The sequence below is a fragment of the Dicentrarchus labrax genome, unplaced genomic scaffold (assembly GCF_905237075.1).
Source record: "Dicentrarchus labrax unplaced genomic scaffold, dlabrax2021, whole genome shotgun sequence".
In the NCBI taxonomy this organism is placed as follows: Eukaryota; Metazoa; Chordata; class Actinopteri; family Moronidae; genus Dicentrarchus; species Dicentrarchus labrax.
The window spans coordinates 10,045,365-10,073,061 of NW_026136709.1; the positions used below are offsets into that span (position 1 = coordinate 10,045,365).

Below are 27,697 nucleotides of genomic sequence, written 5' to 3' on the forward strand. Positions count from 1 at the left end.
ACATATATGGCGTAATTAACACCAGGTTTGCAATGGTGATGGTAACTGCATTCTTAGTGGCTTCTGTTACAGATAGTTCATTTAATAGAGATTAAGCTGAGAAGCGTGATTCCTATTACCTAGGGTTTTACATCATGCTAGAGAGAGGGAATGTTTAGTTCCTGAAATTTCTGGTCTCGGTTAACATTGGAGTCAGTGGGGCAGGTGGATGGCACTTATAGCACAAAATGTTTGTCTTAAATAGTTACGTATTTCTATTGCTTAATCCCACCCTGCATGTAATGTCACCCTCTCTAACTCATTTGGATGAAGGTGTGTACTTGCTTATTATCAATGGGACCCAAATTTCAAGCAGCTTTCTTTAAGTTTAGCCATTTTTATCTTCATGTCCACATATTTTGACTGTAGCAATGATTATATCAGTATATTTACCATCCCGTGTTGTTGGTTTGAGAGTAAACCTCACCCCATCTTTTATTGTTGAGCCAGGTTAAGTTACAGCTTCCGTCAGGATTTTCTTCTCATGTGTTGAGATCAGGGTGGATCTAGCAACTCAAGGTTTAATGCTACACTGTACCCTTTCAGCATCTCCGCACACACAAGAACACAGAGGCAGAAACACACAGTGTCATGTTACTGAGTCAAGAACATGCAAGAAGATATATGGAAGCTACCGTACCATTGCTTACTTATGTATTTTACCTGTTCCTTATTTGACCAATTTGCCACTCTTTCGGTCCTTATCGATGTTTCCCTTTCTCTATAACTCTACCTTTTTGCTTCCATAAACTGTAAATCAGATTTTTTAGAAAGAGATTTCTAATCCACTCAGCCAGAGATAAATCAGCTTCCGTGACCCCTTTGCAAACAAAGCAATACTGGAACCAATGGCCCGTTGTCTTCAGCAGACATGCTTTGACTCATCATGAAGCAGGAATATAAAACCAGAGACTGCCATTGAGAACACAATAGGAGATTGTGTGCTTGTGTGTGTTGCTATATTTATCCAGGGAATGTTTGCTGAGTAGGCACGCTTTATTTTCACACCTGGAAACTGTTACAAATGTAGCCTTCTAACGTAACTCCAGATTGTTGATGTGTGTGGGAGTGTGTTTGCATTTTGTGAGACTGATTATTGGATGATCAGATGCTTGTGGTCATTCACATTGTGTGTTTGCATACGTGTACATGCATAAGTGTACATGTGTAGCAGTGTTAACACCAAACCATTTATTTTCACCTTGTTAATGTTAATGAAACAAATCTAATAAAATATATATATGTTTTTGATCATGATGTGTCATTGTATGAAATTGTGATTATTAGTAAGTTTAATTCTAACAATCAGAAGGTTTGTGTATTCTAAGTTATCTGGCTGCCTGAGAGTAAATACTGTAACTATATGCATTGCTCCAAGGTGACTTAGTAACTGTATGCCTGCATAATGTGGCCTTGTACAACTGCAGCCATGTCAGGCTAGTAATAATGTATTTGAATCACCTTTACAGCTCTACGCATCAACATAAGGCTATATGAGGCTCAGTTGAGCACAGGCATATGCTCCCCCCTACTGTCTCTGGAGACTAAGGAGAATATATTAGGATAGACCAGCATGTGGTGTGTGGTAGAAGGCATCTCATGCTCTAACTTTGCCTCACACATGACTTCATCTGTAAGGAATTAATTGCACATTGCAGTCAAGGCTGCACTGTTGACTTACAGTGTATGATATTATACCATGCAAAATCAATTTGAGTGATTTTACAGCAATGGGGTTTGTCTAATTCTTATCTTATCTAATTTTAATAACGGATTCAATTATTTAAAGGGTTTGCGAAGATTGGAGTTTATGACGACAGGTGATAGATATTAAGAGATGAATATACCATGGATTTGTAATCCTTCTGTCTACTTTGAGTAGGTGGTGCAACAAGGCTTTGTGACAAATGATTTCAGTCAGCTGAGCTCCTAGGACTTCATGGTCTGCTTCTATGAGTCTGTTTGAATCACCCTTCGGTTCCTTAAGGGATTTCATTACTAGCTGCTCTAGGTCCATTCAGGACTCCTCAAAGGCTTGACTGAACTCATTGTGCATAAAACTTTTTGATGGCAACTACTACTACTTTATTCTTTTTTATCCCATGTTTCTTAACTCTGTCTCTCCCTTTCCCTCCTCCCAACTTCTCCCTCGCCCACTAATCACTCCCTCTATTCATCCCTTCTTCCTTGTCATGGCGCTTCTTCCCTCACTTGCTCTGTCTTTCCCTGCATAACCTCAGGTGACATCTAGTCGTGCAGCCCAGCAGCAACAATCACAACCTGGGGCAGGGTCAGGTAAGAGCTCACCTCTCCTTCTCTTCCCCACCCTTCTCCCTCTCTCTTCATGGAGATGCATTTTCCTTATAATACATTAAATTGACATAGTATGAAGGGCTGTGGATACACAGAGATGACATTTGCAGACATTGACAGACATGCATGAGAATTGAAAATAAAAACCTTGCTTGTAGAATGTTTTCAAAGCCTGCTGTATTTATAATTTTCTCACATGTTGTTTCGCTTCTCCATTCATTTGTAAACATATTATCTTCCACCTCTGGAGCCTCTATGGTTTGTGCTAAATGATTGATGTATGGTACTACTTAAATTGGCTATATTCTACTTTATCCAGCTTGGTGTTTTCTGTCTTTTTTTATTGACTTACATACACTGATGATCACACTCAAGATGTCCCAATACAGCATGTATTTTTACTTAGGTAAAATTCTGCTGCTTATTTGGGGTTGGTGTGGTGGGGTCTAGTCTCTCCAGCATCTGGATCTCCTACCGGTTGTATTTGCCTGGAAGGCCAGAAGCATCCTGGTCAGATGCCCGAATCACTGACTCCTTTCAGTGCAATGGAGCAGTGGTTCTACTCCAAGCTCCCTCCAGATGTCTTGTCTTATTACCCTATCACTAAGGATGAGCTCAGCCACCATATGGAGAGAATTCATTTTGGCATCTTGTACCCGCAATTTCATTCTGTCAGTTACGTGTTTGACTTCTTGCCGAGAATATGAACACAGTTCTCACTCTGATTATATAAGGACTGGATGTCTCATAGCCCCAGTACCCCATACTCCCACTGTGCCTCTCATAAATAAGGGGGTTACAAAATATAGAAAAATAACAATCATCACCATGATTCACAATATTATATATAATATAATATAATATAACATCGTATTGCTTCCGCCAAGTATTCAAACTCTGGTCTTCAAACCAGCAGTCCAGCAGGAGACATGTTGTTTGGGTGAAGGAGTTCCTCAAAGAGCTTTTCCAACATCTGTACAACAACATCCCCAGTCAAGGTCAGCAGTTCTACTCCCCTGCTATCCCCAGCCTTCTCTGGGATGCATGAGATATTCTTCCGGAGGTGGGAGTTAAAGATACTGCCAAGGCTTCAGCCAGCTGTTCCCAATTCACCCGTACTACACATTTGGGTTTACCAGGTCTCTCCGGCAGCCTCCCTCAGTATCTGATCCAACTCACTAAAAGCTCTGCTCCACCTTTAGTGTCCAAGACAAACAGCTGCAGGTCTGATGATACGACCACAAAGTTGATCATCAAACCCATACCATGACTAGCACAAAAGTCCAATAACAACGTACCACTCAGGTTGAGAGTGGGCAGGCCATTCCCCCAATCATCTCCCTCCAGGTTTCTCCATTGTTGTTTCTCCCACGTGAGCGAACAATAGCTACCTAGGCAGTATTGTTTCCAGGACCCTATCCAGAGACTCCACAAAGGCCAGATACTCCAAACTGCTGTTTGGTGCATAGGCACAACTACAGCAACTTGTAGCTGCGTGGAGACAACCCTTCTATTTTCTGGGAAGGACTCCAATACCATGCTACACATAGACCTGGCTAGAGGCTACGTAAACATAATAGCAGATCATGCACTTGTCCCTTGAATGAACTTGTATTTTAGCGTTGCATTTTGACTTCAGTGTTGAGCAATTTTAGGCTTTTGTTAACCTCCACTCACTCTAGACTTTTACATATTTTTTTGCTCTGTTATCATCCTGTTGTAAAATGTGTTTTGCTCCTAGATGTCCTACCTGTATCTGTACTCCAAATCATTGTTATCAGCCTCACCAAATTCTAACTCATTCTTCTGCTTCCTGTGTTTATTGAGTTTTCTCTCCCTTCCCCTGTTTTCCAGGTATTTACTACTCCAGCTCCACCTTACCTGCCCAGCGTGTCAGTTCCCCTCTGTCTGGAGGAGGAGGAGGCTCGGGATCCGGTTCTCCCAGTAAACTCCAGCGCCTAGGGTCATCCTCCGACGCACCGGGTTACTCTACCACTCAACGCCTGCCTTCCTCCTCTTCCTCTCCCAGCAAACAGTCTCCTGCTAATCGACTGGCCAAGTCATACAGGTTGAGAGCCACAGTGATTGTGACATTGATATTGATTTTGATGTATTGTCGTTGAAAGTGATGTATAATAGATGTGTAATAGAGGATGGTTTTTGAAGGTAAATAAAGGGAATGGCATTTGAAAGAATGACTGTATGTAACATATTAGCCTCATTCAAAGGTTTTAAAGACATAAGAGAAAAGATAAATAAACAATGAGTGACTACAGTAGAATAGAATGGAAAGGGAAGATTGTCTTTGGAGTTAATACCCCTACAATATATACCAGCATGCAGTGAATAAAAACTCACACACTTCACACATAAAGGCATGTGACATTTTCTGTGATGTGATGTGGAATGAATCACTTTAACTCATTATTTTTCATATAAATAACTTTACTTTGCCCATTTGTCTTCCAGCACCACAGTTGCTGTGACAACAGCAGGAGGGGGCGGGTCTCCCCTGAGGGTCGCATCTCCACCTAACTCTACAGCAGCAGGGGGAGGGGCCAGCTCATCATCGTCGCCTCTTCACCAGGTACAGAGTGTTACAGTCTCACAATGTGTGCACCTGTTGAAAGGAAATGCATTTTGTGTTACCAGGGATTTAAATATAAATACTTTTATGTGAAACATGCATTCAAATTACATTACAAATGCTACTGATTGTACACTGTAATGTACACTGTACTGTATTGAATAAAACCAAGGCAACAGCAACAATACTAGAGTTAATGCGATTATAAACTATTCTATAACTCTGAGTAAAATCAATGTTAAAATTGCTGAACAACACTTGTGCTTGTCAACACATTTTATAAACGTGATTGTAACATGGTTCATTAAGGTTCAACTTAATGAACCACACTTAATGTGCACACAGAACCAATCACCCTTCTTCAGTGAAGTAAATTGTGAGATCAAAGTATGTTGATTCTTCCTGCGACCAGTCTCTTTTCAGTTCTATCCTGACCTGGATTGATAATTATTTTATTATCCCTTGAAAGAATTTATTTATTCTACCTAGTGCACATTTATTTTATGTATATTGTATGTATATTTTTCCACAGATTTACATTGTGTTTTTAGTTACAGAGGATGTTATAGACAGTAGATTTAGAAAGTGTTTACTGTGGCTATTGTGTGCACCATAATAGTACAAAGATTATATTTAAGTACTGTATTTATCAGTAGTAATGCCCGATATTAGTTTTTTTAACAGAGCTGTAATTGACAGTTGTACTATTCTATTTAAGTATAATGTTATATAGTCATTATATTGATTGATGCAAGGCAGCTGGGAGTTAGAGGGAGGATTATATTCTTGTCCACTTTGTCAGATCTTTAATCATGACAAAGAACAGCATCTTGCAGCTCCAGAGCAATTACAGATTGATTCATATCTTCAAACTAGAATCTATACAACTCAGTTTTAGTTGTGTAATCTTTTCAAATAGCACCTTATCAAACCTGTAGTTTCTTAGGTACATTCGTTGGATCCAATATCTCACACTGGACCATGATGAGAAGTATTTTTAGCGTGGGGATTCTCCTCTTAAATTACATTCTTAAGTCTAAGTGGTTTGGACATGGTATACACATAGTGCCAATTTCAATTTATAAGCTCATTTTACAAAAGTTTCTCAGTTTGATATAGACACCAAAGTAAATTGGCAAATTAAATTGGGAAGAAAATACTGGGGCAAACTGAACCACAGAAATTGAAACATATCAGGCATGTCAGCTGTTAACATTTGGCTGCCAAAACACTGTAATCTTACAGGAAGTAATTACACCAGTGTATAGACTTCACCCTGTACATTCCCTGAGCTTATTTACAATAAAAACTCTTGTCTTTGCAGATGAGTTCAGGCATAGGGAGCTATGCCACTCTGTCTCCCAAACGTCTGGCAGCTCACCACGCTTCTGACCAGTACAAGATCTCCCACGAGCTCTACGCTACTGCTACACTGCAGAGGCCTGGCAGTCTGGCAGGTGGGAATTCACACACTCATGCAGTTTCACATGCTCATACACATAAACCCAAACATGTTAGTCCACCGCAGGAAACTAGTAACCTTACTCTGTCCATATCTTTCTTCTTTTGTTCAACATAGGAGGGGCTATCTATTCTGTTCACTCGCAGCTCTTGCTCACGAAAGGTGTCAGAGCATATTTGTGGCTGCCCTTTCTAAAGAAGAACAAAATGAATTCACTAGCTGTTGGGCAATTACATTTGTGAATTATAAGCTGTTTATGAACAGGTCTGTTGTAACTGCCAGACCTGCTTTAAGAAGATTAAAATGATTCTGATTCTAATTGTGTCTATGAGTAAGATCTGTTTGCTGTGTCTGGGAGTTGAATCTTTTAGAATGACACTGGTCTAAGTACAGGCAGCATCAGGCTAACAGAGACTTTTATTTGCTCCTGCAATTGCATTGACTCTACAAAATTGAGTTGGCTGAATGTCAAACATAAAATGAAAATGTGTTGTGGAAATTGTTTATGGTCCTAGTGGCATAGTTTGAAATTGTATTTGAGGTTGGCTGTTTGTGCCTGTTGAAATTAAATACTGTAGATACTGTTTCCAGGACTTTAAATTCTCAAGACTTGTATTGTAAGTACCACTGAGAGTAGGCCTTCTTCTTTCATCTGGCTTGAGTCAAATGTATGCACTGTGCTGCCAAGCATAAGAAGAAGCTTTACTACTCTTCATGTTACTATATCAGTTTTTATTTTTATTTTTCAGGGGTTTTTAAGATTTAGAAAATTTGCCACAGGTTGACTTTTTTACATAAATGCAATATTTGACAAGATTAATATTGATTAAACCAGGTGGCACTGTTTTGAAGCTCTGGAGTAAGTTTAATTGGTTCAAACTTGGAGCCATACTGATGAAGAACATGACCTTCATGGCTTTACCCTGAGGACATAACACCTGGGGTTTCATCTCTTGTGGATATTTTAAATAAAGAAGAAAATAAAGGACTGAGCATGAGTCCCGTTGGAAAAGAGATCCCAGACTGTCACTATAATTAGCAGACCTGGGTCATATGATTATCAGAATTTGCTTTCATGAGCTTGGACTACCACACTGTGGTTGATTATATCAGAGCAATTTAAAGGCAACTTATCGGCACTGGAAATTTACTTTGAAATGCTTCACTGTAATTGTCTGTCATTTTTGATACTGGCAATATTTCCAAAATACTGCCAACCTAGAATTATTTGTAGATACTGTTAGTCAGAGTTTTACTTATCCCCAGTGGGTGATATTCTCCTGTAAAAGGCACGGTAGAGTTCATCTGAGTAGCCTGTTTGGAGAGGTACTTAACAGCTCTACAGCACCTACTCTACAGTGGAGTTAAGCTAGGTAAAACTGAAATCACCTAAAAAAAGAAATTCCCTCTGTGTGCTTTCTGCATGAAATGGCCTGAGTGCTACCGTCCATTGTGTATAAATATCACAGTAGCATAAAACCAAGCTGAAGAAAATGAATGACAAAGATCTTTTAGCATATAAACATAATTAAAAGTTATCAGTTAATAAAACCGAGATGTAGGCTGATATTTAGAGATTGAGCTTCATTGGCATTGACACTGACTAGGGGTTGACATTGGAGCCTCAGGCACAGCAGTGATCCCTTGGATATTTTAATATATGGTCCTGTTCTATTTTTGATTCGCCTGGCCCAGAAAATTGTTGGAAGTATAGGATCAGCTTTGATATTGAGTCTTAACTTGACAGATATACCACCCATGCCAGCTAGAATTACAGTAGGTATGGGACATGGTTCATATGAAAAAGCTAAGAATGTAATATCTTCTTTCTTACTGTAGGTGTAGGAGATATTTAGTTTGCTTTCTTTTTAACAACACAAACAGGACCGAGCCCTTAAGGGACCAGAGTTGTTTTTGAAATTTTGTTATCTTTTTTAAATATTTTACAGAATTAAACATCATGGGAGGGCATCTCTCTCTCTTTTCTCTCTGTGCATCATTCTATCTTCTCTTCTTAAAGTTCCCTCTCCCTTTGAAAGAAAGAGGTCAGTACTTCCAGGAGTGGGCCCTTGTGAGTCAAAAAAATAAATGAATAAAGAAATAAAACCGACTCACCAAGACTTCAAAGAAGAAAGGCATGAAGGAAGAGAGAGAGCTGGGATGAGTCATGCCGTTAATGGGTGTGTCCATGACTCTAATTAGCACTCCTTCATGCATATTCTGACCAACTCTCTCCTTTTCTTGCTTCTCTTCCCACTGTCTATCTGCTTCTAAATTCACCTAATTTCAGTTGAGCTCAGTGGGTGTTGTAGTGTTCAAACTTTAAGATCTCCTTTATCTCATTTTCTCTCTCCCTTATTCTGACTCTCTCTGTTTGTCTTCTCTGTCTGGCTACTGCTGGCTAGCAGAGTGTGACAGGAGGCAGTCTACATTTTCGTTAGCAAGGCAGGTAAACAGGCCAGTCAGTTAACCACAGTGTTGAAAGGAGGACACAGTAAAACGCTATAGTGTCTTTGCCACAGTCATGCTCAAGACAGGCATACTGAGGCAAACCAATGCTTTATTATTTGGTACAGGAAGAGCAGGCAGGGTCTTGTCCATCCCCTTGCACCACCATACCTTGAAAACTATAATAATAATAATAATAATAATAATAATAATAATAATAATAACAAACTCCTAAACTGTATTTCTATTCACTGTGATTTGTCTATAAAATACTCTTGGAAAGACTTGACTTTATGGGACAGTTAAGACAAGAAATAGACACAGAGCAGGCAGGGTCTTGTCCATCCCCTTGCACCACCGTACCTTGAAAACTATAATAATGATAATAATAATAATAATAATAAAATAATAACAAACTCCTAAACTGTATTTCTATTCACTGTGTTTTGTCTATAAAATACTCTTGGAAAGACTTGACTTTATGGGACAGTTAAGACAAGAAATAGACACCGATCCTAGGCTGGAACAAATACTACAGCATTTACTTGATCCTACTGAGATGGCTGAGTGCCTCACATGCATCGATTTCTAATATGATCTGAAGGGTTGTGGGATTTTGACTGTGTTAAGTTGATGGTGGATACACACCGAGGTTTGATTCAGAGTCTTGGAGCGCTGCATTCGTCCCCGTTGATCCTCTGGAAAATCCTTGGCACGCGACTTGCCATCGACTGAGAGCTAATGCGATATGATACGACGTTAGCTCCACTGGACCGTCTCTCTTTCTCTCAGTCACTCGTGGCTTTCTAAGTCTGTGTGTATATATGAGTATGTGCACGTCTTTTCACTTTATCTTCTGCCGTGATGACACCCAAGCCCCGCTGACTCGTCTTCATATTCCCCCCCAGCCTCCTCCTTTTATTCTCTTTCCTGATTTTAATTTTGCACTGTGGGTTTTCAGGGGGAGGCCTTACATTTGTTCTGCTGTGTAATGAACAAATGCCTGCTGTCAATGTCTTGTGTCTGTGGGATTCCTGCCAAACACAGAGCAAGAGGGGGGACACTACAGTACATCTTATTATTTTATAGCTGACGACCAGCAATGTGTTCAGCGGAGATTAAAAAAATGAAATACAGAGGCATCTCTCTCTTTCTCTCGTTCTTTTTTCTCCGTCCCTCTCCGTCTCTGCCTATTTCTTCCTATCTCATGTGTTGCTATGCATTTCTCTCTTTATTTTTCTGTCATTTATTTTGTACTTCTGATTTGGCATATCTCTCACAAGAGAGAGACTCGCCACTTCTCCTACCATTCTTATAAACATATACACGCACCAGCACCCTTATCTGTCCCTTTTATAAACAGTATACTGTTTGTCACTTGCTGCTATGTAACATCAAGTGCAGGGTGAAAATGGACAAGTCTGAAAACGTAGAAGTCGTATAGGCTTGCTTTTTGTTGAGTTTTCCTTTCCCTTTCTTCCCTCTCATCATCACTGTTACTGACTTTCACCCATCATCTCCACACCTGTTCCTTTTCTTTTCTCTTGTCTCTCTTGGGTACCAATCTATCCTCTGCCACATTCGCGTGTCCTTATTTATTTCTTTATCCTCTCTTTCTCTCACATCCTCTGTATATCTTGTTTTATCCTCTGTGGTTCTTATCACTGCCTTCCCATTCCGCTTCCTTTCCATTTCCTGCATGAAATTGCAACCCATCTTCATTTTTCCTTACATTCTTAAAATACATGTGTTCAGTCCCTCTGTGCCACCCTTCCTTACTTCACGCACTGCACCTCTCCCTCATTTTGTCCTCTCTCTTTCATCCTCTGTCCTCCTATCTTTCTTATATCTTTTTTTTCATCTCTACTTTCCCCAGGCTCTCGTGGCTCCTACAGTAGTCAGCACAGTCAGGAGCCCCTTCGGCCCTTGGGGTCCCCAGAGCACCACATAGATCCCATCTATGAAGAACGTGTCTACCACAACAAGGGCCCCATGAGGAGCCTTAGCCAGAGCCAGGGGCCGGATACAGGCCCCTTTCGCAACAACACCGGTAAGACCCTCCCTGAGCTTGTATTATTAGTTACCTTTATGCAGTTTTGCATTTTACCATGTCTCTCTGAATGTATCCCCTTTATTTTTATTTGGCTTTTCTAATAGTCTTAAACCTAAAATGTATCTTAAAACTCCTTAGAAGACTTTGGCATACTCTTGCATCCTTGAATATTTGATATATTAATGTATATTAGCAGTGGCACCCCCTTCCCTGCAAACACTGTAGATTATACATAAACTTAATAATGGACCTGGGATGAACTTATATGAGGAGGCAAAAGATGTGTTCATTAGGAGCTAAATTTACATCCGTTTAGTCTTATTTTCTCAATCAGTCACACAGCACGCATTCCCCTCATGTTAATTGATGCTTGCTTACCCAGTCAGTGTTTGGTATACATACAACACTCATCAGTACAATGTTTTTTTACCCACGAGTTGAATGTTACAGCCCTTTTCCTGTTTTGGTTAATGGTCCTTCTTTGTGCTTTGTAGTCAGTTCCACTTTCCCCATTTCCAACAACTACACCCAACCAACCCTAGGACAAATGGAGAAAATACACAAGAATAGGAAATAAGAAGTGTTGAAAAAGCCATCACTGACCCTTTTGTTATTTAGAAAGTGCATGGTGTTTCTTTTTGAAGCACGGTTGGGCACGTTTTCTATCGAACTCACACAGTCAGACACACTCTCACCCGTTTCCTCTGTAACTCCATTGTTGCCAGCAATGTATTTTTAATAGGGCCTCATTGAGCTAATCTCAATGTGGGTTTAGGTATGCCATGTTAATCCCATTACCGTATCATACCCACATGAAAACACCCAAGTCGGTCACGCCACGTTCACAGCTCCCTCGATGTCATTAACCAGCCTAGCCTTAATAGCTATCATTAGCATTTGGGTCAGAATCATAGCAGTAAATATGCCACTCCAGACCAGCGTTTGAGTTGATCAGTTTGACTCACTTGAAAGGAGTGAGAATTGCCTTTAAGCACAGAGCATAGCTTTTGAAGCACATTTCAGAGTTAGGGGGTCATTGGGTTTGCTCTTATTCTTGTGGGATATTGCTTTGATTACTGTCGCTGAAATTCTGAACAGTGCATACAGTGATAGGATTGTCTTTGCAAGCAGGAATTAATTAAATAAGTGTGCTTTAGAAGTGTACAGAGAGGATTCACTGTTATCTATAATTTACTGTGCCTTGTATTTGTAGCTTCAATAGATGGGTATAAGAAAACTCACAAAGGAAATTTGCAGCTACAAAAATCAATAGACTGTGGATTAGGCCATGTACATTTAATTGCAACACTTGAGGTTTACAATACGCTTCTCCTATAATACAGAATTTTAATAGATTGTCTCATGTTGTTTGAGCTAAATTCTCCATCAGAGTATAGCAGCATGAGCCGTTTCCACCCCATACATAGTTGTACCCGTACTGCGCTTGGGCCATGTAACTGCAGTGGTAAATCAACACAACAAAGATGAACCGCACCTTGAAGTTACCATGCCATTGTATTAAGGCTTGCTCTTAGTCACAGGAACAGTATGTGCTGTGACTGGGGTGGTTGTCTAATAAGGATTCATAATGCACAGAGTGATAGCACATAGAGAACTGATAAGGGCTTTCCTGACATGGTGAGCAGTAAGTCATTAATTATGTCATTGTGCCTTTTCTTGGCATTGGCAGCCTCACATTATTGGTTCATTAAGCTGGCATGGATCAATGTAATTAATGCTATAAGTCATTCCTTTGGTGGAAAGAGAAGGGAGACGTTTGTGCTGTATTTCACTCCAAAATGTGCAAAGCTGTAGTCAGTGGGTATATATACGGTGCACATTGTCAGGCTAATTCAAGGCCAATTTAAACAAGGCACTTGCAGTCAAATGAAGCTCACAGCATTCATTGAGAGCGTGGGCCACCACATTACTTAACTGGACACTTAACTATGAAGAGGAGCTGCATGATACAACAAAAGCAATTTAAGGGACTATAATTGTACATGCACTGTTTTTTTCTACGGTAGTTGTTTCCTGACCCAGTTTAGAACAGAGAGACAAGAGATGAGAAACAGGGAGCGAACAGGACATGAAGAAAAAGCAAATAAAGTAGACACATAGTGGGGTCATGGTTAATTTAATCAAATTGGTAAGTTTGTAAGAGGCAAAACAACAACCAAATTAGGCACTTTGTGCTGCATCCTTGGCTCAGTCACCTACCCTCAATACACAGTCACCTGCAATTGTATTTTGAAGAGTGCGGCTCTTGGATGATGATTTACTTTATATTTTGAGGAACCTGTAACTACTACCAGTTTCCTCCACCTAGTAAGAACACCAAGAAACACACAGACCTGTAGTCGTGGGCAGTCTGCTGGCATTTTCTTGCAGTGCAGTGGACAACAGTTTGACAACACACTTGACAATTCAGTCAGGTCCAGTTTAGAACAGCTGTCTGTCTGTCACAGCTCAGTTCACTTCTATGTTCATGGTTGGCCTTAGTGTTACTGTAGATTAACATCATTGTCACCTGATATAAATACAACTGAGGAAAATCTAAAAATAAGATGCTACTAAACATCTGCTCCACCTGTGTGACTGTGTGTGTGTGTGTGTGTGTGTGTGTGTGTGTGTGTGTGTGTGTGGTGCAGTATCTGGTCAGACCTCCCTCCCACGTGCAAACACCCTTCTTCGGTTTTACTTAGTCACGGTTGTCTCACCCTCTGCATCCTCTCTTCCTATCTTATATTCCCAGCATATCCATGCTCAGCACAATATTATTGTGTGAGTATGGGTGGGTATCTGTGTGTTCACTATGCATGTGTGTAGGCAGGGGTGTGCAGTGTTTCATTCTTGGATTAAACCAGGCCAGCGCCCCAGAGGACTGCAGGTTAATGTGGCCTATTTCAAGCGATTATTCCTGCATGGTCACAGCGTCTCTAACGGACACGTGCATACACATGCATTATGGTACAAAGAAGAATCACAGCAAGAAGAAGCCTCAGGATGTGGTTAAGACACTTGTTTATTTTTCCAAAAAGACATTGTGTGTTTTTGAAGTCAGCCTACAGTCTTTTTTGTTACAGTCTCCCTGTTTCTGACATCGGCCTCGCGCTCTCTATTCTCTTTAGTGACCTCTCTCTCTTTCTGCTTCCTATTATTTTCTTCATGTTTTATATGTATTCCTACCTTTCTTTTTATTTTATTTGCTACTCCTTTATATTATCTATCATAGTCTCTATTAATTCAGAGGACAGTGCCCAGTGAAGTGCATCAGTAAAATCTTTTGCTTTAACTCTTTCACCTTTGTTCATTCCTTCCTTCTCTTTCCCTCCTTTCCTCTGACCTTCCCTCCTTGTTTTCTCCCTTTTTTTCCCTCCCCTCCTTCCTTTGCTCTTACATTTTTGCCTTTGTACCTTCCCTCCTTATTTCACGAATGCTATCTTGGTCTGTATTAATGACTGTGACCACTGGGAATAACAGCGGCTCTGAACGGATGTGGCACTTTTTCTCTTTAATAGCCCATCATCAGACCTGCATGTAGCTCAGGTGGCGACAGCGAGAATGGGTAGATTCACTGCCACGACTATTTGTCAGGTGCATCTAGTAGCCAGGTTGAACTATTGCTGTTGATAAGGGGTGTTATGTAGTTTAACATTGCTCCCTCCAGTATCTTTAGGGGAGACAGACACACATTCTTCTACAATCATTAATCAATAAGCCACAGTAAGTAACAAGTTCAAATTTTATCAGCCATTAACGCAACCAGATAACCAAATTACATAAAGCTGTATGAGAAAAAAATATGAATTTGCATTTTGTGTCATACTTGGCAAGTGTTTTACACCACATTTTCTGTCACTACAGAAATACTACTGTGGTCAGTCCTGTAATTTTGTGCTTTTGTCTTATCGCCTGCCAGCCAGACAGCTCCATGGACAGTGTTTTATTCTGCATCCACTCCAAAAAACAAAGCAAATTATGAGCCTCATCTTGGATATTCTAAAGTTAACTTTAGCCATAGCTTTTTACCATAGGTGTATATGAAAAAAAGGGAGATGTTCACATCTCTGCATAAATTCCTTGCATAATCTTTAAAGTTTTGGCATACCCTTTGGTCTGGTGCAGTGTGGCTTCTGCCTCATTCTTACTTGCTTTGTCCTTCTGACTCCATTTTTTGATTCATGCAGTGATACCTGTAGTGTTATAGGAATCACAAAAATGTGAACACACAATTAAATTCATGCAGTTCCCAGGACAAGGGATCTACTCTGTTACATAAGCACAAGGGTGTGTGTGTGTGTGTGTGTGTGTGTGTGGTGTGTGTGTGTGTGTGTGTTATGATGTTTCTCAAACACCAAAGCAGGATTATTTTTGTTTTAAATTGCAGCTCTATAGCACTGGTCCCTTTTGCCATTGTTAAATGTGCACATTATAGTACACATGCACAGTATAAAGGAGAGAAAGACATATGAAGCAGGGTTTGCATCAAACCAGTAAACCAATATGCTTTCCCCTTTAAATCTGCTATGTTCCTTCTGTAATGAGATCTGACACCCTAATGAGGGGGACAGAGCAGAGAGAGTGGTGAAGGGGAGAGATGAGAGAGAAAAAACAAGCCCAAGAGAGTAGGGAGGAATGGATAAAGACGGAAGAGGACTTGAGAGAGGGCGCAGTTAGCGCGCGTCTTCTGACCAGGAGGCAGGAAAAGTTCAGGGCACCTCTTAAATAGAAAAAGTGACAGATCCTTGAAAAGAAAGGAATAGGCTCATTTTCATTTGGCACATGTCCTCCAGTGTCCAAATGTGGTTTATAATACTAATTATAGTCACTTGGGTTGTGTGTGTGTGTGTGTGTGTGTGTGTGTGTGTGTGTGTGTGTGTGTGTGTGTGTGTGTGTGTGTGTGTGTGTGTGTGCATTTATGCAGCTAATGTTGATGGACATAAACTTTATTTAGCTACATATAATGTTTGAACATGATTTAAACATTATTTGTTTTAAATACATACACACATACTGTATATGCATAGATGCATAGACATTTTCCTTTGAGCTACATGCACACATTGTATGCTGTGTGGCTGCAGTCTATACGAAGTAATAGTGGTAAGTGGAATTACAGTGTTTTGTACCGATCATTGCGAGATGCATGGTTATGCTGATTTTTTTAAGACGCAACATTGGAAATTCATCAGTCTCAGCAGACCTTAATCACTAGTTATTTATCAGTTAGTGCCCGATAAAACCGTAGTGCAGGAAACTAAAGCACTGCAGCATTGTTAGACCTTTTGGCTGAAGCATATCCCCAGTTACTCTAGTGTGTCACTCACCAGGCTCTGTCTGTCACCAGGTTAGATTAGGTTTGTTTGGCCAGGATCAATTTCAGCTTGGCCCCTGATCCTGCTGGTCTTTTAATGAACCTACTGTCTTTTAAAAAAGAGTTGTGAATATGCACTTACTTATAAAGTGATGTTTACTCTACTGTGAAAACGGTCATGCTGGTTAAATGCCCAATTTATGACAGCCAGGTCACTGTTGAAAGACAGATTCTGATATTAATTTAATTGAGCCAGTTTTATGTTTAAAACTGTGAACAAGGGAAAGGAAGGAAAGGAGACTAGGGAAGGAGGGCAGGAAGAAAGGAAGTGAAAATTGATTTATTCCTCTGCATTTTCAGATGATTTTTCTCTTCTGTAGTCTATTTTATAACAGATGAACTGAACTGTGACAGGCAATAAAACTGACCTACCATACTAACTCTGTGGACAACAACTCAATTTATAAGTTGAATCCATGTGATTTATATTGTGGCTTAACCTCGTACAGTATTTATGAGTTTTTGCTGAAGCCTCAGAAAGCTTTAATTACTAGCTCAAAGCATCTGACTTACTCTACAGATCAGCACAAATTATTTCCCTTGCGAAAACATATGGCACTTCCTAAATGTAGGTTTAAGTAAAGTTGGTGCTAGTCACCCTGCACCACCCTATCTCAGACAAACACCAGTGGCCCCTAATACTCTTCACGCATGACAAATACATGCACAGAGCATCTACAGAAACAGACACAGACATAAACACATTCTACTTGTGCCCCATGCTATCTCAGTTTACATGATTAGCATATTCTTTGTTTTATCAGCAGTAATGAATTCATAACTGTAGAAAGAAACATTCATTTGTTTTTGTCCTAGGAGATCACACAGATACATTTGAAGTCAGCACAAAAGCAGCTTTGACTATCTTCATCAAATGAAAAGAAACGTTCATATCTGCTGTTTAAAGCATGTTTTATTCATTAATTGATTCACAGTTTATCATTGCATACATTGCTTATTACATTTGTGTTTGCTCTGTGTCTCCATCTTGTTCCTTATCACGCCATAAATACACATAAATAACCAGCCCTCACAATGATACAATGTCATTAACTTCAACAATCCCTCTGAGAAAGGCTTCCTTTCTCATAAACCTGTTTCACTGTCACTACGTTATTCACACAGAACAAAACTCAAATTTGCTTTGTTAGTAAGTCATGTTCAAGTTAAGTGGGATATCCATCCATTTGCTGACCCACTTATCTTATTCAGGGTCATTGGGGGCTGAAGCTTATTTCAGAGCACAGTGGGCGAGAGGTAACATACATACAGGAGAGGAAATTCACATTGCATCTGGGTGATAAAGAGCATCCAATTCACCAAAACTGCATGTCTTTGGACTGTGGGAGGAAAAAAGGAGCATCTGGAGGAAACCTACATAAACACAAGGGAAATGCAAACAACATACAGCAAGGCCGCAGCTGTCAGATTTGAATCCTTGCTGTGAGGTGACAGTGCTAAGAATTGAGCCACCATGTTTCCTATAACTGTGGTCCCTTTGTATATTTACTATGAGCCACAAATACTACCGTGATGCATATGATGGGTAATGTCTTCAAATTCTCAGATATGTGTCAATATGAAGAACACTAAAAAGATTATTTCCTGCAGGTTTGTGCCTTAAATTACTGTTATCAAATGTCATGTACAATCCAACCTGGTGACACTGAAAATGTGATGCAGAGGTTAAGAGCTGCTGCAGATTTTCTTAGCAACAGGAACATTATGCTAATGTTAAAATGGAAAGCCAAGGCAAGTTTACTTGCGTAACACCTATTAACGAGGCAATTCAAAGTGTTACATTAGACATAAAAAGACATTGAGACAAGATATGAAAGAAACACAAGGCAATATGAAAAAATGCATATAAACATACAAAATAATTATGGTAATTAGTTGAAATGATTTTTTTTAGGGGCATTTTACAGTTAGAAATCAATAAGGCTAACCTGCCAACCTCTGCCAACTACCTTTATTGGTAATTCAATTTGTTTCTGCTATACATGACTAACTTGCCGTGTCTGTATGCCTTATATATATGGAGTGCCTTTCACATGGAAAGAAAAAAAGCTCATCTTTTTATGACTTTCAATATTGTCCTTCAGCAGCATGAACATTTAGCAGCAGCCACTGGCCTGGAGCCCCTGCTGAGTCTAAGTGGCATGCTTGGTGAAAGACATGGCACCTTGACTCATAGAGACAAGTGTCCTACAGCTCCCACACTGTAAAACGCTGTATACTTGATACTGAAAGTGCAAAGGAGGGCATTTGTCAGTGTGCGTGTGTGTGTGTGTGTGTGTGCATCCTCCAGTGTTTCCAGCTCAGGAACATCAAGAGCTGTGTGTTGGCCAGGAGGCTCTCCCAGGGATAAACAGAGGGAGAAACTAATCCTTGCTCTCCTCCACAACCAAGCAGTGCGTGTGTTTGTGTGTGTTTGTGCACATCATCCGTGGTTGCTATGGGTAAGGTTGTGTGTGCATGCTGTTGCATGACCTTAAAGCATTAGAAAAAGATGTGTTACAGGCACACACGTTTGGTCCGTGTCAATCACTTGCATATTTAGAAATCCATGTTTGTGTGCTTGTGCGTGTCTATGCGAGTGTGTGTACGCGAGAGAGATAGAGACTGTACTGAGGGGTTTTGTGTAATCGTGCTGAGCGCTGAAGCGTGTCGAGAGAAAGGACATGTCCTCAGCTCTGATCACATAGTCTACTACAACCACAATAGAGGGAGAGAGATAGTGAGACAGAAGGGTGTTAGGGAAGAAAGGCAGAGAAAAACATGAAATGAATGGATGATGGAGAGAGGATGACACTCCAAAAAAATGGAAGCGGAGAGGGAGTGAACTATAGCAAAAGGGAGGGCAGGGTTTGAAAGGGAAGGTTTCAGAAGAGATTGGGGAGAAAAAAAAGATGGATGGAGGTATAGACAGAGAGGGACAGATCTAGAGGGGGAAAGAAAGAAGTAAAGAAAGGAGAAAAGGGCAAGGGAGTGATGGAGAGAAAGAGAGTGACAGAGACAGAGTAGGATTGAAAGAAATGGAGGCAGAGATGAAAGAACGAGGAGAGGGGATGGACATGGAAAGCTTGAAGGATTGGTTTGATCTCCCTCTACTTCTTTTCTCTTCTCCCTATCTCTCTCTCTCCCTCCCTCCATCCCTCCTCCTGTTTTCCTCCATCTCTTGTACATTCAGCGAGGGCACCCATGTCTCAGCAGCCCAGAGAAAAAGTCCAGCCCAGCTCCAAGCTAGCCGGCTCCTCAGCCGGCTGGCTAATTGCAGAGGTATCACTGTGTCAAATGACTAATAGAGTTTCCCTTCCCGTCGCTAATCTGCCAGCAGGAGCACAGCCGCAATTTGTTTACTCTGCGCCGAAGCAAGGGGATACAAAGACACACCCGCCCTTTTACTTCCTCCCACACACAATTTCACGCCACCAGAGCGTTAGGTGTGAGAGGTGTTAGTGGAGCGTGCATGTGTGTGTGTGCGTCTGTTTGTACACACAGGGCACACATTTCATGATTTGTTTAATATTTCATGAAACAGCACAGTGAGTTTGCCTCGTGCTGGTCGTTAGCAAATTCATGGAAAACACACCTTCTCACATTCGTGCACATGTATATGTGTCTTAATATACTTGAGAGGACCTATCATATTTACCTTACCCATAACCCCAAACCTAAACCTTAACTTTCAATTGCATGCTTAACTTTAAACTTGAATGTTATCTAAGTCCTAACTGAACCCCGACTGGCACTGTCATGGACAGGAATACAAAACCACATACACAATGACACACATTTGTGCATAAACAGGCGCCCACACGCTGAATTTTGCCAGGCAATATTGGCCCCAAAGGTCAAGTCATCAGTCAGAACACACCATTACCAGAGCAAATGATAAATTCAGCAGCACTCCATTTACTTAAGGTAGGAGAAGAAGAGAGGCAGAGCAGACAGAAAGATTGAGTGAAGAAGAAAATGGAACGCATAAAGAGGTGCGGGGAAGCTGAATACAAAGTAGCAGAATGTAAAAACAAAAGGACAAGTGAAAACAGTAATTTGTCAGGACATCTTTTGGGGATTTCTCTGTCTCTATGTTCCCTACGATCTATCTCATCACATCATTGGTGAAGTCTTTCTCTTTTCTCTTTTCTTTTTCAACTTCTACCCAAAGATATTCTTATTCATTGGCCACAGCACATGCTATGAAATTAAATTGACAGACCATTTTTTTGTGTGTTTTCCTTCTCTCTCCTTTTCACTCTTCTCCCACCCCCTCTTTGGCTCTGGGGTTCATCCTATTTGGGTGTCAAGTCTCTCAGTGACTGCACACTGACACTGGTGGTGTTAGCCTAAAGCCCCGGCCACTAATGAGACGTTCAGAAGGACAGACATACCACAGACACCATTCAAAGAGTGCAGAAAAGACTGGGATTCGCTTCTGATGGGAGTAACTCTGCTTCATTACCCTTCTATACCCTCTGTTCTACGCGGCTGTACTGTCACTAACTCCATCGCCTCTTGTTTCCTCCCTCTGCCCCTGCCCTGGTTTGGCTCTTTTCTAAACTGCAGCTCCATGTCTCATCTCTCAGCTGTTTCTCTTCTTGTTCCCAGGCTCTCTCACTGTTTCTCTTTCCCTGCCTAATTCTTTGGATCTTTGTCAAATTTGGGGCATCAGGAGAAGAGCTCACACAGCCTTTAGCCTTATGGGCATTGCATGGCAAAGTCTGAAAGTTGGATTTTTCACTGTCTGGATGGCAAAGGATTTTTGTTAATTTGATTTTAGAGTTAGGAAATGAAAATATGTTAATGTAGTTACATCATTCAAAAGGTTCCTTGTGCCTCTGGTGGGCAGACTAATGGAGTTTACCAGATTTGGTGAGAAGAATTTAAATAAGAGCTTTGGAAAATGGTTGTTAAGGATTGGTTTAATCTGCCTCATGTACTAAATACGGGGGGCAGATCAGACGTGTGTGTGTGTGTGTGTGTGTGTGTGAGCGGGAGAGGTGAAAAAGAGAGAGATAAGAGGGTTGTGAAGGTCAAGTAAATGCCACCACTCAAGACAACGCTAAAGAGCAAGTTTGTTGGTCACATAACGATGAGCCACTCAACCTTAGCGCACACACTCACATTCACACAACTTCCATTCCTTTCCTTTGATTCAGTGTTTATGTGTGTGTAGGTTTACATACTGTGTAAATGTGTACGTTTATATGTGTTCCCACTCATATGTGTTTTATGAGATGCATGGAAATGCCTGTTTTCTGACCCATGCGTATATGTTGAGTGTGTGTTCTGGTTTGTGCACACTTTGCCATACAGCCACGTTTTAAAGGCTAATTCTCTTTGTAAGAGGAGGCGCATTGGCCTGTGTTAGGCCCCAGTCAGCCACATGGCCACATATTGATTTCAAGGCTCTGTGATTTATTTTGTACTGCCAAAAGAACACATTTATGGTGTTTTGCATGTGCGTGTTTCTGTGTACACATACCTTGGTCCTAATGACAGATGAGATGGCCCCTTTTTTTTTTTTTTTTTTTTTCCGGAAAAAACACCCCCCCCCCCTTTTTTTTTTTTTTTTTTTTTATCCCACCCCCCCCCCGAAAAAAAAGGGGGGGGGGGGGAGGGGAAGAGCCCCGGCTCCCTTTGTGTTTATTTAATTTTGAGAAAAATTTATTTTTTTTTTTTTTTTTTTATAAAAAAGTTTTTTTTTTTTTTTTTTTTTTTTTTTTTTTTTTTTTTTTTTTTTTTTTTTTTTTTTTTCCAGGGGGGGTTTTTTTTTGGGGGAAAATTTTTTTTTTTTTTCTTTTTTTTACCCAAAAAAAGGTTTAGGAGAAAATTTTTTTTTTTTTTTTTTTTGGGGAGGGGGGGGAGGAGGGGTATTTTGGTGAGAAAGCTAGAAATTTTTATAAACCCCTTGTTTTTTTTTTTTTGTTGTTTTTGTAAAGAGAGGTGTTACTATGCTACTGTGCTTCATGTAGGAAAATAACTATTGCTAAGTTGGTCTTATTATTTTCTAAGTAAATCTACTTTTTTTAAAAATAACTATTGTATCATAATTTGTCTGCATTGTTAAGGAAAAAAAATCACATGGCTTTTTTGTCTTTTGATTTCAGCAGTCAGTAAAATGATCTCAACTTTTGTCTGCTCAACATTTGACGATTTTTCTCTTTTCTCTCTTCCATCCTTCCCTCTGTTAAACATTGGCCCTTAATTGGCCCAATATTTATCCATCCATATGGAGACATGTTTGTCTTTTCCCAACAACCTGTTCATTTCTGTCTGCATTTCTGCCTCTTCTCCTCTTCTCCTTCGGCCCCCTCCTCTGCCCTGTAGACCTGCCCCAACGTGTCCATGACCAGATCCTAAGTTATGTCCTCTGTCCCTACTTTCCCACCATAGCTCCCTCTTCCCCTGGTGTCGACTCCGCCCCTTTGCAGCGCACAGGAAGTCACGGCACAGGGACAGGAAACTACAGCCGTGGCGGGACCAACAACTATGCCACAGTGGGACCAGGCTACACCTCAAGCGGAGGTGGTGGCGGAGACTTGTATGGCTCAGACCCCTATGTGGCGGACCCTTACCGCACCCTGCAGTACTGCCCCTCAGTGGTGGAATCGCCCTACAGCAAGTCTGGACCAGCCCTGCCACCAGAAGGCAGCCTACAACGTTCACCTTCCATCGACTCTATTCAGAAAGACCCCAGGTAGGATGAAAGGGGTTTGTGTGGTGTGTGTGCATGAGTACAGGTGTGTATGTGTTTTGTTGGACCACAATGTGATGATTAAGGGCACTTGTGACAAACAATCCATGTGTTGGTGTGTGAGAGGATTTAAGAAGTTTTGTAAGAATGCAAAGACATAAACACATAAACTTGTATTACTGTGAGGACATTGCGGTGACTTGCATTCATTCACTGACTCCACACTAGAGTTGGGACCAATCCAAACGTAATTCACTCATTGGATATCAGACGTCACATCCACATCCCAATCCAGATTCCATAGTCTGATGCTTTGTATTACAATATTTCAGTCATAATCATAGTAAAGTCGTCCATCCTCTGAGATTCTTTGACCTGTGTGATTCCACAATTTAACTGTGAGTGCTTATCGATCAGCACATCTCACACACTTACAACTATTTAAATATCACTTACTTTTAACCTGGCTTTGTATCATATTGATGAATCACAGCTGAGGCTAAACACACATATACAAACAGTACATATTTTGCAACCATGTGTCAGTATCTAAATATGTTCTAAATTATTCCTTTTTGTAGAATGAGAACATTGCAGCAGGAAATCATAGTTTGTTTTTCATTTAATAACCTTTACATTTTGCTAAAACGGTCTTTTTTGTCATGTATGTCAGCACTACATCGGTAGGGATCTACTACACTAATTTCTCGCTAATATTGGTATCTATATATCACTATAGAGTATGCATTAGAATAACTTGCTGATAGCCAGCCAAAGATAACACTCAATCACCACCACACTCCACTGGTTTCTCTCTAAAATTGAGTGTGCTGAAAACAGCAGTGCATGAAAACCGTGGGTCTGTGTTGATGGGGGCATGTTGCTTCAGGTACTGGTGTGAGGATGAAATACAATCCAGGAAGGCTGGTTTGACTAAGGGTTTCATAAGTTTGATGGCTTATCAGATATAAGTAAGTAAGATAAAAATACTGCACAGGGATTTATAACACTGTGAGGAAGGATTTTACAACTCTCACAATGTTCACGTCAACAACAATCATTTTATCTACCGTCTAGACAGTTGAGAGGTAAACAGCATGTTTACCTTTCAAAATAATGCACCAGGAATGTGCTCTTGCTTATATTTGATTGGATCACTATGTCGGTGGATGATGTCATATTGCGTTGGGGCCAAAGTTGAGCCGGGATCAACTTTTATGCCAGATGACTGTCTGAGCCCACAGCATTGGAACTCAATTAAAAAGCAAACCAAATAAATGATAAGAAAAAACAAGTAATAAAAGACAGTGTTTCTCTAGCCACTCACCGGTTGTTTTAGAAGCTCCATTTCGCCTCCCTGGGTGTCATGCTGTGTGTAAAAGAGTCCTACTGGGCTGTGATCACTTCCATCCTCTTGTCTCCGCAATTAAGCAAAGCTCACTCTCCCCTCTTTATTTATATATATTTCATAGGACCCTTGATGTATAATTCCTTTAATTACAGAGTGAGAGGGACTGAGACTTGTGTGGATCAAGTCTCAGCAGCAGCTGTCAATCATAGGAGAGGGAGACAGGGACTGTGTGCAAGAGAGAAAGAATGGGTGAGAGAGACAGTGAAGGAGATGACAGAATAAGAGCAAGAGGATAGGAGGGAATTATTTAAAACAAAAGATGAACATACAATCATCTTCAAGATTCTTCAATATTGTGAAGTTGTATGAAATATCCTATAATGAGACCATGATGGTTTATTATTAATATGAACTGATTGACTGGCTCAAAATTGCTGTCTTGTTTGACACAAACACAAATTATCTCTAATGTTCCTGCTCAATAAAAAAAATCATTTATAGGTTGGATTTAATTTTGCAAATGAAACAGAATACTTTTTTTTATTTCCTGTGTTCGGTTATTGACTGTAAAATAACACAGTGACTCTGAAGCATGGAAGACCATTTTGGCTTTTATCTTTGTAAAAAGTAAAACTTTTTTATTTTCACACAAGTTTGTGAAGCCTTTGTTGTTTGCAGTTTGTTGTCTGTACTATGTTGTTTGTGTGCACAGAAAATTCTTCCTGAATTCAATAAGAGCCAAAGTGGTAATATACAAGCCAGTTAGACACAGCAACAATATAAACAGTTGCAACAGTAGGTGGAAATAAGTTTTTCAAAGAGATGCTGTAGTGAGAAGAAGCAAGAGGTGAACACAGGTCACCAAGATAAGGAACAGCCTCATAGATTGCTGTGTCACACACACAAACACATATAGTGCAGTCACTGAGGTTTGGCTACATGAAATCAGTTGGAAGAGGAAGATCATGGTGATACATAGTGAAAAGAAGAAGAAGAAGAAGAAGAAGGAAAAAATACAATCTCATTCACATCAGAGAGCATCAAATTTGAATGCTCATTAAGGGATAATCCTTCAAATGTATTAATCTATTTATATAACTGTGATCAAATTTAGTTTTCATGCTATTTTGCTTCTTTGCTGCCTGTTCATTACTGTGCAATATGGAAGACAGCTTTTAAACCGTTGGTGCTTTTGCTGTTTAATCTGCTTGAACAAAGGCAGTGGAAACTAATAAAGCTAATTGCACCAGTTTAGTCAAAATTAGACACTGTTTATTGCATATAACACTTATGTAGTTTTATCTACCTTTTTATTTGTTTGTGTTTCATGAAAACAGAGTCATGGCAGTCTCAGTCACAGTCTAATATTGAGGTCATGTGGGCATAGCTGCTATTCACGTCACACCCATGTGAGACTCTGATTTTCAAAACATTTTTATAATAGTCTTTTCTTGATGAAAAACTGATAGAAACTCTGGAAACATAGCTGATCAACACACCCTTTTGTCATTTATTTCCATCTAGAACTGACAAATACTGGGTGGGGAGTAAACTAGCTGCATGTTATTTACAAAAAAAGCAACTATAGCCACAGCGGGCTCAATTTCAGATTTTTCTTATAACTTTGTTAACCTTTAAAATTGAGGCTCTGTAGATAATGTAGAAGCTGGTTTAGGAAATACATTTTGTCTACAAACACCCTCAGACACATACACAAACTATTATCTTTACTGTACTTGCAAGAAAGTGTTTTATTATTGGCCCACTGGAGTCATTAACACACTTTGTCGTTTGGACAAGTACACATAAGAGATCAGTTTGTTTCCCTTACGGCTTTAAGCTTCATATACTGTATGTACACAGAAGCAGAAAGACATCTTGTTTTTCCTCCTGTTACACTTTATTTTAGACAAAACTCACGCAGCCACTATTAAAGAAATGCAGCCATTTTGTACACGGTTACATTATTTTTCAGGGCTCTTTTGTGTGTTGAATGCCCCCTGCAGAGTTCAATAAAACCTTATTTAATTAAAAATTACAAAGTTATTCATGACTATTTTAAAATTCAGACTTTACTAGCTGGAGCCTGTGAAAATGCTTTAGATTGAGCGTGTTGTTTACTTTTATTAATGTTAGTTAAGTTATTTAGTTTTTTATAACCAATTTTTTATAGTCACACATTCTGTAGCCCTGTAAATATGACCACGTTGGTCTGACTGCAACTACAAAGACAATTTACACAGACACCTAAAAGTACTTACAGTAAATGTCAGTCAATATCAGAACTTCCACCCAAATTTACCTTTTATGACATATGATACATTTTATATATGTACAAACACATATACTTATAGACAGTTTATAACTGTTGCTAAATTCAGGCATGTTAAGCAATATTGATTATAGTTTGGCATTTGTAATTAGTATAATGGAAGACAATAAAGGACCAGTTTGTAGGATTCAGTGGCATCTCGTGGTGAAGTTGCAGATTGCAACCATTTGAATACAGTTCAGCCTTCCAAGTGTGTAGGAGAAAGTATGGCGACTGCAAAATGCGAAAGGCCCTATGTAGAGCCAGTGTTAGGTTTGCCTGTTCTGGGTTACCGTAGAAACATGCCAGTTCAACAAGGCAACATCCATAGAAGAGGATCAGCTTTGTAGATAAAAACAGCTCATATCAAAGGTAATGAAAACACAACAATTCTTATTTTCAGGTGATTATACACTAATGAAAACTATATTATATTCCATGTCTGCCAATAGATCCCCCTAAATGTTTGACTCTGGACATATAAGTGAAGTGAACAGTATTTACTTTCACTGAATACAACAAAAATGTCTTCAAATAGGTTTAAAAGTATTTTTGCAGCTGAATGTAAATAGCATATAAATGACATGATTATACCCTAAGCAGGATGCAATTGCACATTTCTGTTGGTCTGGCATTAGTGTCATATGAACTTCATCAATATCCTGTCATTGTCCTATCAAGTTTTCTTCTACTCTTCCCATTTATATTATATTATTTATAGTTTTAAAAAGTGTCTTCATTTCAACTGTGAGTTCTATTAAAATGTCTTTCACTTCTTACATTTTAATTTGTATATCATTCTATATATGCTTGATATCATGTCATACATTTCTCTTTGCCATGAGGTTAAATGGTCTCCTACTCAAACTTCTTACTTTTGCTGTAATTGGATCTAGCTGAGCTAACATGAAGTGCTAAATGAGTTAGCAGCAATTAGAGACAAGGAACACTCTGAGTGAGGGCAGGGGTTGTGTCTCTGTGTGTGTGTGTGTTAATGTCTGTCTAAGTGTGTAGTGCGTGTTTAGGAGAAAACTATGTATTTTTCACCATGTT

At 39.8% G+C, this 27,697-nt stretch overlaps 1 protein-coding gene across 2 annotated transcripts in view; it reads left to right on the forward strand.

Moving 5' to 3' along the window:
* Window positions 1–27,697, forward strand: part of ctnnd2a (catenin (cadherin-associated protein), delta 2a) — a 248,652-nt gene that overhangs the window by 127,090 nt on the left and 93,865 nt on the right. The window contains exons 7-12 of one of the 2 annotated variants that reach the window (XM_051410973.1): window positions 2,280–2,334; window positions 4,207–4,420; window positions 4,822–4,939; window positions 6,264–6,396; window positions 10,726–10,899; window positions 22,682–22,985. In XM_051410973.1, the coding sequence (XP_051266933.1) occupies window positions 2,280–2,334; window positions 4,207–4,420; window positions 4,822–4,939; window positions 6,264–6,396; window positions 10,726–10,899; window positions 22,682–22,985 (998 nt within the window). Of the gene's footprint in view, window positions 1–2,279; window positions 2,335–4,206; window positions 4,421–4,821; window positions 4,940–6,263; window positions 6,397–10,725; window positions 10,900–22,615; window positions 22,986–27,697 lie in introns of both variants that reach the window. The other variant, XM_051410972.1, reaches the window with a different exon arrangement.